This window comes from Salmo salar, chromosome 18 (assembly GCF_965601325.2).
Source record: "Salmo salar chromosome 18, fSalSal1, whole genome shotgun sequence".
Classification (NCBI taxonomy): domain Eukaryota; kingdom Metazoa; phylum Chordata; class Actinopteri; order Salmoniformes; family Salmonidae; genus Salmo; species Salmo salar.
In genome coordinates, this window is record NC_138308.1 from 97,695,409 (window position 1) to 97,708,828 (window position 13,420).

At 40.2% G+C, this 13,420-nt stretch overlaps 2 protein-coding genes across 2 annotated transcripts; both read right to left on the bottom strand.

The window, feature by feature from the left end:
* Window positions 1-1,378: 1,378 nt before the first annotated feature.
* On the bottom strand, window positions 1,379-3,157 carry LOC145861673 (equistatin-like). The gene is made up of 5 exons (XM_082964523.1): window positions 3,121-3,157; window positions 2,552-2,615; window positions 1,776-1,907; window positions 1,586-1,681; window positions 1,379-1,502 (listed from the first exon to the last, which is right to left on the bottom strand). Exons 2-4 carry the CDS (start codon window positions 2,601-2,603, stop codon window positions 1,602-1,604), a joined length of 264 nt encoding a protein of 87 aa, XP_082820649.1. The 5' UTR covers window positions 2,604-2,615; window positions 3,121-3,157; the 3' UTR covers window positions 1,379-1,502; window positions 1,586-1,601.
* Window positions 3,158-11,342: 8,185 nt separating this feature from the next.
* Window positions 11,343-13,119, bottom strand: LOC145861675 (equistatin-like). The gene is made up of 5 exons (XM_082964525.1): window positions 13,083-13,119; window positions 12,514-12,577; window positions 11,738-11,869; window positions 11,548-11,643; window positions 11,343-11,466 (listed from the first exon to the last, which is right to left on the bottom strand). The coding sequence occupies exons 2-4, from the start codon at window positions 12,563-12,565 to the stop codon at window positions 11,564-11,566; spliced, it is 264 nt and encodes an 87-aa protein (XP_082820651.1). The 5' UTR covers window positions 12,566-12,577; window positions 13,083-13,119; the 3' UTR covers window positions 11,343-11,466; window positions 11,548-11,563.
* Between the last annotated feature and the right edge of the window lie 301 nt (window positions 13,120-13,420).

Genomic DNA, 13,420 nt, shown 5'->3' on the forward strand with positions numbered 1-13,420 from the left:
TGTATGTTTCGAATATTCAATAAAGTAAAAAAAAATAATTAATAAAATATTTTAATAAAAAAGGACTCAGCCAATGCAGTATTTATTATGGATCCCCATTAGCTGCTGCCAAGGCAGAAGCTACTCATCCTGGGGTTCAGCAAAATCAAGGCAGTTATACATTTTAAAGACATTACCATACATTCATAACAGATTTCACAACATATTAAGTGTGTGCCCTCAGGCCTCTACCACATATCTATAACACAAAATCCAAGCGTACATGGGTGTATGTTATCGTGTGTTTGTATGCATGTGTTGCTTCAGTGTATTTTTATCCGTTTTTTTAAATCTAATCTTACTGCTGGCATGAGTTTCTTGATGTGGAATAGAGTTCCATGTAGTACTGTGCACCTCCCATAGTCTGTTCCGGAAAGTAGTATCTTGGCAGCAATTCGAACATGAAGGCCTGATTCACGCAGTCTCCTCCGAACAGTTGATGTTGAGGTGTCTTACTTGAACTCTGTGAAACACATATTCTAAGACTGGTATCTCTATTGAACATATCCTCTGCAAGAGAGGTAACTCTGGGTCTTCCTTTCCTGTGGTGAGCCTCATGAGTCATCGTAGCTCTTGGTTTTTGAGACTAAGAACTTTGAACGTTTCTTTAAGTGCAATGTTCCGCATTGACTGACCTTCCTGTCTTAAAGTAATGGGCTGTTTCTCTTTGCATTGAGCTGTTCTTGGGCTTAAAATAACAAATAGGGCTATTTTCTGTATACCACCCCTACCTTGTCACAACTGATCGGCTCTTACGCATTGAGGAAAGAAATTCCACAAATTAAGTCACACCCGTTAATTGAAATGCATTCCATGAATCTGGTTGAGAGAATGCCAAGAGTGTACAAAGCTGTCAAGGCAAAGGGTGGCTACTTTGAAGAATCTCAATATATTTTGGTTTAAGATGTGATTCCATGTGTTATGTCATAGTTGAAAATATTAGATGAAAACCCTGGAATGAGTAGGTGTGTTCAAACTTTTGACTGGTACTGCAAATATAGTAGATCTAACCTATAGAAAGCTGATGGGATCCTCTTTCTAATAGAAGCCATGAGGCAGTTCTCAGACAATTGCATAGGTTATAGAAATGTTGCGCAACATGAGCTCATGAAATGTTTTACATTTGCATTGATGTCAGAGTGATTAGAGGGACAATAGAGTGCTGAGTACCAGGCAACTAATGACCATCACCAGCATCAGAGCTTGGAGAAGCCTAATTACTAAATGGTCACGTGGAATTTGACTGCCTTCATTTCTTGTAACTGCCGGTAATACAGTCCTACTCCTTCCTCCATTTCCCAGAAATGGACTGGTTCAGATAATCACACCAACAATAAAGTAAGTAAATCAACAGTTTAATCTCTGGATTTCTTCATGCATTTATATGGGGCGTGAATCAGTTCCTGTCGTACAGTAAAGACAACTGTCCGTCTTTTCAAAGACTTCATTCCAACGCCTTTCATCTACAATTAGACAAAAAACATTAACATCCAGAATCAGCTGCAAAGAAATAACATTTAGTGAATGAGTATGTATATACACACACCTTGGTGGAACAGTTGCTAGCAGTTGATAGCAGTGCCTGGTGGAGTCTCCGTACCCTGAATCTTCTGTCCAGTAGTGGTCACACACCAACAGTAACCTACCAGAAATAGACATGTTGCACATACAATATTTACTGTAACATTCAACTGAATTGGAGAATTTAGTGTGTGTATATGTGCGTCCGTGTTAACCTGTAGAGCCCGAACATTGCTTAGGGGTGTATCGTCCAGCGGCGTCACACGTGGGGATGTAGGCTCCAATTGGGCCATGTGTCGCGGCATATCTAGCACGCTCACAGGGGGTCATGGGTCGTAACGTAGCATCTGGACACAGGTAACATAGATTGATTGTAATGTGGACATAACATTGCAGCACATGCATGCCGGAATCTTGGGTTGCGTCCCATATGGGCCCTGGTCAGAAGTATTTTATACGGAATATGTTCCATTTCAGATGTAACCTAGGTACTTCCTGGCTAAATACTGAAATTGCGCTACTTGTTTAAAAGCCCTGTGCAGTCAATTCAGTTTCTGTCTTTTGTATAACAGCTGATGAAACTAAGACTGAAAGTGGGGGTAAGTTGTGTCAGTGTTACTTCCTGACAATCCAATCATACATCCAGTTGAATGATCAAACCATTCATATCAGAATACCTCAGTCCAGCATCTAGACACCAATATACATCTCTGGAACAAGAGGAGTGGCAGGTAGCCTAGCGGTTAGAGAGTTGGGCCAGTAACACAAAGGTTCCTAGTTTTAATCCCTGAATGTCAAGTTAAAATATCTGTCTATGTGCCCTTGAGCAAGACAACCTTCTCTCCAGTGTCACGGTTGATAATGGCTGCCCAAGGGACAACTGGTTATGAAACAAAACATTAATACGTACGTGTGTGAATAGGACAGATCAACACCCACTAACGTTTTTATTCAAATGTTGGTGAGTAAGTGTGAGGTACATCACTCTTACCTCCCAGAGCAAAAGCTGTGCTAACAAGCAGAATGATGGTCAATATCGCCATGGTGATAGTCTCCTGAGAGAGAGAGAGCGAACAAGAGCGAGATTAGTTGAGCATTTTAAATCATCTGGAATGGCTGTGGGTACTAGAGGAGAGGTTGAGGAAACCCTGTGTTAAGTACAAAACTTATGCAACAATTGCTAAACCCAGTCCTGAGGACCCCAACAAGCGAGTATCGGCAACACGGCGCGCTACGATTCTTCCACTAAAATTCAGGTATCATCTAATCTATTGTATGTGGTTGAAGAGCCTGGCACACAGGAATATGAATCCTTCCCAAATGGCTCCTCATTCCTTATGTAGTGAACCACCTTTGACGAGGGCCCACAGTGCACTACGCAGGGAAGGGGAAGCAGACTAGATCTTGACAGAGACTTCTATTCACTACAAAGGTAACTATTAGTCTATGCTCTTAAATTCAGGGGGGTCATATATAGTGCACTACACTTGACCAGGGCCACATAAGATTAACGTGCCATTTGAGAGGCAGCAAGTCTACTAAATAATATCACAAGCTCACCTTCTGCACTCTTCCAAGGGATTCACTGGTTGTCTCTCTGTTGTCTGTGAGTTATGGTCTACCTCTTCCACCTCTCCTTTTAAAGGATCTGTCACAGGTGTGACTAGTTGCCTCATTAACCCAACAAGAGATCCCGATGTCGGCCATTAGCTGGTGGTGTAAAGTACTTATGTAAAAATTCTTTAAAGTACTACTTAAGTAGTATTTTGGGGTATCTTTACTTTACTACTTCTATTTATTTCAACTTTCACTTCACTACATTCCTAAAGAAAATAATGTACTTTTTACTCCATACATTTTCCCCGACACCCAAAAGTACTCGTTAGATTTTGAATGATTAGCAGGACAGAAAAAATGGTCTAATTCACACACTTATCAAGAGAACATCCCTGGTCATCCCTACTGCCTCTGATCTAACAGACTCACTAAACACAAATGCTTCCTTTGCAAATTATGTCTGAGAGTTGGTGTGACACTGGCTATCCGTAATCAAATAAAAAAACAAGTAAATGGTGCCGTCTGGTTTGCTTAATATAATGAATTTGAAATGATTTATACTTTTACTTTTGAACTTAAGTATATTTTATCAATTACATTTCATGTTGATACTTCAGTATATTTGCTGAAACTTTTAAAACTTTACTCAAGTAATATTTACTGGGTGATTTACACTTTTACTTGAGTCATTTTCTCTGAAGGAATCTTCATAGGCAGTGAAGAGAGTAGTAGAGGAAGATGGGTCCAGTTTCAAGGGATCCTGAGAGGCTCCATGTGAGTATGCCGAGGCCAATAGAGAGTGATAGGAATAACATGTGTTTCAGTAAGGTTGGTTTCTTAGCATTCATAGCCATGGTTATCAACTGTACCGCAGAAATGGAACATAAATCACTGAAAATATATGTTGTGGCGGTAGTTGCAGATAACTCGTTGGGTTATGAGATTTTACCGCATTAGAGTTATAAGGTGTGATGAACGATAGTGTCCCGTTTTCCCAGGCTGCCGGCCTGCTGTAGGACAAAGCCCATGCGGTAGAACTCAGCTCACGTAGACTTGCATCCTAGCCCATGTAGACTTGCATCTTCAGAGCGTAGCTGGATTGTGCGTCACATGCAATCAATCGAATCAATCAAATTGATTGATAAAGCCCATCTTACGTCAGCTGATGTCACAAAGTGCTGTACAGAAACCCAGCCTAAAACCCCAAACAGCAAGCATTGCAGGTGTAGAAGCACGGTGGATAGGAAAAACTCCCTAGAAATGCCAGAACCTAGGAAGAAACCTAGAGAGGAACCAGGCTATGAGGGGTGGCCAGTCCTCTTCTGGCTGTGCCAGGTGGAGATTATAACAGAACATGGCTAAGATGTTCAAATGTTCATAGATGACCAGCAGGGTCAAATAATAATAATCACAGTTGTTGTCGATCATTCAGAGTATCTCTATCGCTCCTGCTGTCTCTAGAGAGTTGAAAACAGCAGGTCTGGGACAGGTAGCACGTCCGGTGAACAGGTCAGGGCTCGATAGCCGCAGCAGAACAGTTGAAACTGGAGCATCAGCATGGCCAGGTGGACTGGGGACCACCCATATCTTGTTGTTGGGGACCACCACCCATAAAAAAACTGTTTCTGGCTAAAGAGACAAGACTAACAAGGGAAATCCATGAACTAATAGTACAGGTAGATAGCAATAAAAAAATATACTACAGAGGTACAAAATAAGTTAGAGAAAAAACAAATCGAACATGTGGAACTTATTCAAGAACAATCTAATGTAATCTATTACAAAAATAAAGCAAAGTGTATGGAATATGGAGAAAAATGCAGCAATTATTCCTGAATCTCCCATACAGGAACGCTAACAAAAATGATTTGCATAAAATCGTTACTGAAGACGGAGTCATCTATGATTCTCCCAATGATATTTTAGAAGAGGAAGCTAATTATTTTAGGCAGATGTTCACTTTTCCGTCTCATCCTTTCCCACTGAATGAAGATTGTACATTTACATTTAAATTTGAACATTTAGCAGATGCTCTTATCCAGAGCGACTTACAGTAGTGAATGCATGCATTTCGTACATTTCATACATTTTTTTTTCCGTATTATGGTAAGCAATTCTTTCCAAATAATATAAAAACTGGAAAATTAACAAATGTACAGAAAGATCAGTGCGAAGACCAAATTACAGAAGAAAAACGTTTTGAAACTATTAAATCCTTTCAGTCTGGGAAAATCCCAGGGCTTGATGGCATACCGGTAGAGGTATATCAAGTGTTTTTTTTATATACTAAAAGCTCCATTGTTAGATTTGTTTTAACCTGTTAGGGCTAGGGGGCAGTATTGACACGGCTGGATAAAAAACATACCCGATTTAATCTGGTTACCACTCCTACCCAGTAACTAGAATATGCATATACTTATTACATATGGATAGAAAACACCCTAAAGTTTCTAAAACTGTTTGAATGGTGTCTGTGAGTATAACAGAACTCAAATGGCAGGTCAAAACCTGAGAGATTCCTTTACAGGAAGTGGCCTGTCTGACCATTTCTTGAACTTCTTTTCCATCTCTATCTTTTACTAAGGATCTCTGCTCTAACGTGACACTTCCCACGTCTTCCATAGGCGCTCAGAGCCCGGGAAAAAACAGAATGTCGTCATTCCAGCCCCAGGCTGAAACACATTATCGCCTTTCTCAAGTGGCCGATCAAGGGACTCTGGGCTTATGCGCGTGACCCGACCGCCCCCGCCTTTGTGATTTTTTCCTCTGTTTGCCGAAAAGGAGATTCCCTGTCGGAATATTATCGCTTTTCTACGAGAAAAATGGCGTAAAAATTGATTTTAAACAGCGGTTGACATGCTTCGAAGTACGGTAATGGAATATTTAGAATTTTATTGTCACGAATTGCACCATGCGCGCGACACTTCTTTACTATTTCGGATAGTGTCTGGAACGCACGAACAAAACGCCGCTATTCGGATATAACGATGGATTATTTTGGACCAAACCAACATTTGTTATTGAAGTAGCAGTCCCGGGTGTGCATTCTGACGAAGACAACAAAAGGTAATGAAACTTTTATAATAGTAAATATGATTTTGGTGAGTGCTAAACTTGCCGGGTGTCTAAATAGCGAGCCCGTGATGCCTGGGCTATGTACTTAGAATATTGCAAAATGTGCTTTCACCAAAAAGCTATTTTAAAATCGGACATATCGAGTGCATAGAGGAGGTCTGTATCTATAATTCTTAAAATAATTGTTATGCTTTTTGTGAACGTTTATCGTGAGTAATTTAGCAAACTGTTAGTAAATTCCCCGGAAGTTTGCGGGGGGTATGCTAGTTCTGAACGTCACATGCTAATGTAAAAAGCTGGTTTTTGATATAAATATGAACTTGATTGAACAAAACATGCATGTATTGTATAACATAATGTCCTAGGGTTGTCATCTGATGAAGATCATCAAAGGTGAGTGCTGCATTTAGCTGTCTTCTGGGTTTTGGTGACATTATATGCTGGCTTGAAAAATGGGTGTCTGATTATTTGTGGCTTGGTACTCTGCTGACATAATCTAATGTTTTGCTTTCGTTGTAAAGCCTTTTTGAAATCGGACAGTGTGGTTAGATTAACGAGAGTCTTGTCTTTAAATAGCTGTAAAATAGTCATATGTTTGAGAAATTGAAGTAATAGGATTTTTAAGGTTTTGAAAATTGCGCCACAGGCTGCAAGTGGCTGTTACGTAGGTGGGACGAATTCGTCCCGCCTAGCCCAGAGAGGATAAACATCTCCTTAATCTAACCACGTTTTACGGTTTCAAAAAGGTTTTACGGCGAAAGCATAAATTTAGAGTATGTTAGGACAGTACATTTACAAGAGTTGTGTGTAATGTTTTGTCAATTCAAAGACAGGGTCACCAAAACCATAAAACCAGCTAAAATGATGCACTAACCTTTTACAATCTCCATCAGATGACACTCCTAGGACATTATGTTAGACAATGCATGCATTTTTAGTTCTATCAAGTTCATATTTATATCCAAAAACAGCGTTTTACTATGGCATTGATGTTGAGGAAATCGTTTCCCTCCAATAACCGGCAGTCAAGTCAGCACCACAAATTAAATAATTAAAATTAGAAAACATTGGTAAAATATTATATTGTCATTTAAAGAATTATAGATTTACATCTCTTGAACGCAATCAACTTGCCAGATTTAAAAATAACCTTACTGGGAAATCACACTTTGCAATAATCTGAGCACTGCGCCCAGAAAAATACGCGTTGCGATACAGACTAGCCGTCATGTTGGGGAGATCTAAAATCGAAAATACTATGTAAATAATCCATTACCTTTGATTCTCCTCATCAGATGTCACTTCCAGGTATCACAGGTCCATAACGAATGTAGTTTTGTTCAAAAAAGCTCATCATTTATGTCCAAAAATCTCCGTCTTGTTAGCACATGATCTAAGCCCGCCGGACTTCACATCATGAACGAGGGGAAAAAATATATTTACGTTCGTTCAAACATGTCAAACGTTGTATAGCATAAATCATTAGGGCCTTTTTGAACCAGAACATGAATAATATTCAAGGTGGACGAATGCATTCTCTTTTATAACGTATTGGAACGAGGGTACCCAACTTGAACTCGCGCGCCAGGTGTCTAATGGGCCATCATCGTTCCATGGCTCTTGTTCGGTTAGATCTCCCTCCAGAAGACTCAAAACACTTTGTAAAGGCTGGTGACATCTAGTGGAAGCAATAGGAAGTGCCAAAATATTCCTCAGCCCCTGTGTTTTTCAATGGCATAGGTTTAAAGGTAATACAACACATCAGGTATCCACTTCCTGTCAGAAAATGTCTCAGGGTTTTGCCTGCCAAATGAGTTCTGTTATACTCACAGACACCATTCAACCAGTTTTAGAAACTTTAGGGTGTTTTCTATCCATATATAATAAGTATATGCATATTCTAGTTACTGGGTAGGATTAGTAACCAGATTAAATCGGGTACATTTTTTTATCCAGCTGTGCAAATACTGCCCCCTAGCCCTAACAGGTTAAAAATGGCCATTTTGCCTTTGTGCAGATTGCCATGTCTCATTTTCGATTAATTGAAAATGATACTTTTTTCAAAGTATCTCTCTTTTTCAAACAAGCATTGCAAAGCTGGCTACAATTTCTATGTCACCCCCCTGAAAAGATAAAACAAATATTACAACACATATTATGGCTGAAGTCAAATGTGCTGGTTGATAAAATACCTGTATTTATGGGAAATATGTTTGAACAGGGTATTTTGTTCATAAATGATATTGTAAATTGGAATGGTAGAATTATGGCCTTCATGGAGTTATCAGAATTGTAAGGAAAGGTCTGCTCCAGACCAAGAGTACAACCAATTGATTACAGTATTACCCCAAAAATGGAGGAGGCAAGTGGCAGCGGGAGGAGGTAGGGAACTGGTCTGTCTGCCCAACATAAAGGATCAAAACTTGCGGAGGAATAAAAATAGCATAAATAGGAAAGTATACCAGTTTCATTTGAGGACCAGGATGTTGACAACTGCGCCATACAGATTGCAAAATAGTTGGGAAGAGATTTGAGTTGATATATAAAATGCAAGATTCAAGACTTCGTGCTTTTCAGCTAAAATGATTATATAGAATTCTTGCTACCAACAAAATGCTGAATATTTGGGTAATAGAATCATCGAAGCTCTGCAGATTTTGTTGTGAGGATACAGAATCAATAGACCATTTGTTTTGGTATTGCCCTCAGGTAGCCTGTTTCTGGTCTCAGGTTCAGGAATGGCTGAAAATGCAGTCAATTACTAATATACTAAAACTCTTAGTAAAAGTATTTATCTTCAACTCGCAATCTGTGGATTCTATTCGATTACATAGATTGATATTGTACGTTAAACATCACAGCATAGTTGAAAGATATGTGTTGCGTGGAAACCCGAAGTGGGTGGCCAGCAGAGATACATGGGATGGGCTGAGGGAAGCTGAGGGTTGGTATGTGGAATTGGAGACAAGTGGGAGTGGAGTTGCTGTGTGGGAGATAGAATGATGGTCAAAGATAAAAGTCCAAATAAAACATTTAAAAAAGTACATTTGAATGACACTAAGTGGCAGTGTTTTTACAACAAATGCCGGTTTGCCTGAGGCTGATGCCGTGCAAGTGTTTGTGAACATGCATATACACACACTCTCATTCAAATAAACACATACATGTAATAGTGCCAGACATGCACACAAACATTTACAGTTGGCGTTGCTGTTATGATTTAATTGTCCTTGATATCCTTTGTTTTAAATTGCATTGTTGTTTGCTGTTTTCTTCTGTCTTTTCCTTTTTTCTCTCTTTAGTTCATTCTCATGGTTGTTGGTGCATTGGGGGGTTCTTGGGGGTGGGGAATGGAATTAATTGTATTTTTTATTTTTTATTATTTTTCTTCCTGGGGGGGCTGTGGGAGGGGTCTCGAATGGTTGAGGGACAGCTATTGGGGAACTGTGGGGGGGATCTTGGAGGGTTCGGGATCAAGTTTTTGGCCTGGTGGTAGATCGGCCAACATTACATTTACATTTTAGTCATTTAGCAGACACTCTTATCCAGAGCGACTTACAGTAGTGAATACATACATTTCATGCATTTTTTTTTGTACTGGGAATCACACCAAGCTCTACCAACTGAGCCACACGGAGGGCTCAACATGCCCTTGAGCAGAGAATTGACCCTGGATGCTTCTGTGTGTCGCTCTGAATGGGAATCTGTTGGACGACTGGGATGATGTAGTTATTGAGCGGCTTCACTGCAAGTATATTGTATGTTTCGAATATTCAATAAAGTAAAAAAAATTAATTAATAAAATATTTTTATAAAGGACTCAGCCAATGCAGTACGACTCAGCCCACGCAGTATTTATTATGGATCCCCATTAGCTGCTGCCAAGGCAGAAGCTACTCATCCTGGGGTTCAGCAAAATCAAGGCAGTTATACATTTTAAAGACATTACCATACATTCATAACAGATTTCACAACATATTAAGTGTGTGCCCTCAGGCCTCTACCACATATCTATAACACAAAATCCAAGCGTACATGGGTGTAGTGTGTATGTTATCGTGTGTTTGTATGCATGTGTTGCTTCAGTGTATTTTTCTCCGTTTTTTTTTATCTAATCTTACTGCTGGCATGAGTTTCTTGATGTGGAATAGAGTTCCATGTAGTACTGTGCACCTCCCATAGTCTGTTCCGGAAAGTAGTAGCAATTCGAACATGAAGGCCTGATTCACGCAGTCTCCTCCGAACAGTTGATGTTGAGGTGTCTTACTTGAACTCTGTGAAACACATATTCTAAGACTGGTATCTCTATTGAACATATCCTCTGCAAGAGAGGTAACTCTGGGTCTTCCTTTCCTGTGGTGAGCCTCATGAGTCATCGTAGCTCTTGGTTTTTGAGACTAAGAACTTTGAACGTTTCTTTAAGTGCAATGTTCCGCATTGACTGACCTTCCTGTCTTAAAGTAATGGGCTGTTTCTCTTTGCATTGAGCTGTTCTTGGGCTTAAAATAACAAATAGGGCTATTTTCTGTATACCACCCCTACCTTGTCACAACTGATCGGCTCTTACGCATTGAGGAAAGAAATTCCACAAATTAAGTCACACCCGTTAATTGAAATGCATTCCATGAATCTGGTTGAGAGAATGCCAAGAGTGTACAAAGCTGTCAAGGCAAAGGGTGGCTACTTTGAAGAATCTCAATATATTTTGGTTTAAGATGTGATTCCATGTGTTATGTCATAGTTGAAAATATTAGATGAAAACCCTGGAATGAGTAGGTGTGTTCAAACTTTTGACTGGTACTGCAAATATAGTAGATCTAACCTATAGAAAGCTGATGGGATCCTCTTTCTAATAGAAGCCATGAGGCAGTTCTCAGACAATTGCATAGGTTATAGAAATGTTGCGCAACATGAGCTCATGAAATGTTTTACATTTGCATTGATGTCAGAGTGATTAGAGGGACAATAGAGTGCTGAGTACCAGGCAACTAATGACCATCACCAGCATCAGAGCTTGGAGAAGCCTAATTACTAAATGGTCACGTGGAATTTGACTGCCTTCATTTCTTGTAACTGCCGGTAATACAGTCCTACTCCTTCCTCCATTTCCCAGAAATGGACTGGTTCAGATAATCACACCAACAATAAAGTAAGTAAATCAACAGTTTAATCTCTGGATTTCTTCATGCATTTATATGGGGCGTGAATCAGTTCCTGTCGTACAGTAAAGACAACTGTCCGTCTTTTCAAAGACTTCATTCCAACGCCTTTCATCTACAATTAGACAAAACATTAACATCCAGAATCAGCTGCAAAGAAATAACATTTAGTGAATGAGTATGTATATACACACACCTTGGTGGAACAGTTGCTAGCAGTTGATAGCAGTGCCTGGTGGAGTCTCCGTACCCTGAATCTTCTGTCCAGTAGTGGTCACACACCAACAGTAACCTACCAGAAATAGACATGTTGCACATACAATATTTACTGTAACATTCAACTGAATTGGAGAATTTAGTGTGTGTATATGTGCGTCCGTGTTAACCTGTAGAGCCCGAACATTGCTTAGGGGTGTATCGTCCAGCGGCGTCACACGTGGGGATGTAGGCTCCAATTGGGCCATGTGTCGCGGCATATCTAGCACGCTCACAGGGGGTCATGGGTCGTAACGTAGCATCTGGACACAGGTAACATAGATTGATTGTAATGTGGACATAACATTGCAGCACATGCATGCCGGAATCTTGGGTTGCGTCCCATATGGGCCCTGGTCAGAAGTATTTTATACGGAATATGTTCCATTTCAGATGTAACCTAGGTACTTCCTGGCTAAATACTGAAATTGCGCTACTTGTTTAAAAGCCCTGTGCAGTCAATTCAGTTTCTGTCTTTTGTATAACAGCTGATGAAACTAAGACTGAAAGTGGGGGTAAGTTGTGTCAGTGTTACTTCCTGACAATCCAATCATACATCCAGTTGAATGATCAAACCATTCATATCAGAATACCTCAGTCCAGCATCTAGACACCAATATACATCTCTGGAACAAGAGGAGTGGCAGGTAGCCTAGCGGTTAGAGAGTTGGGCCAGTAACACAAAGGTTCCTAGTTTTAATCCCTGAATGTCAAGTTAAAATATCTGTCTATGTGCCCTTGAGCAAGACAACCTTCTCTCCAGTGTCACGGTTGATAATGGCTGCCCAAGGGACAACTGGTTATGAAACAAAACATTAATACGTACGTGTGTGAATAGGACAGATCAACACCCACTAACGTTTTTATTCAAATGTTGGTGAGTAAGTGTGAGGTACATCACTCTTACCTCCCAGAGCAAAAGCTGTGCTAACAAGCAGAATGATGGTCAATATCGCCATGGTGATAGTCTCCTGAGAGAGAGAGAGCGAACAAGAGCGAGATTAGTTGAGCATTTTAAATCATCTGGAATGGCTGTGGGTACTAGAGGAGAGGTTGAGGAAACCCTGTGTTAAGTACAAAACTTATGCAACAATTGCTAAACCCAGTCCTGAGGACCCCAACAAGCGAGTATCGGCAACACGGCGCGCTACGATTCTTCCACTAAAATTCAGGTATCATCTAATCTATTGTATGTGGTTGAAGAGCCTGGCACACAGGAATATGAATCCTTCCCAAATGGCTCCTCATTCCTTATGTAGTGAACCACCTTTGACGAGGGCCCACAGTGCACTACGCAGGGAAGGGGAAGCAGACTAGATCTTGACAGAGACTTCTATTCACTACAAAGGTAACTATTAGTCTATGCTCTTAAATTCAGGGGGGTCATATATAGTGCACTACACTTGACCAGGGCCACATAAGATTAACGCGCCATTTGAGAGGCAGCAAGTCTACTAAATAATATCACAAGCTCACCTTCTGCACTCTTCCAAGGGATTCACTGGTTGTCTCTCTGTTGTCTGTGAGTTATGGTCTACCTCTTCCACCTCTCCTTTTAAAGGATCTGTCACAGGTGTGACTAGTTGCCTCATTAACCCAACAAGAGATCCCGATGTCGGCCATTAGCTGGTGGTGTAAAGTACTTATGTAAAAATTCTTTAAAGTACTACTTAAGTAGTATTTTGGGGTATCTTTACTTTACTACTTCTATTTATTTCAACTTTCACTTCACTACATTCCTAAAGAAAATAATGTACTTTTTACTCCATACATTTTCCCCGACACCCAAAAGTACTCGTTAGATTTTGAATGAT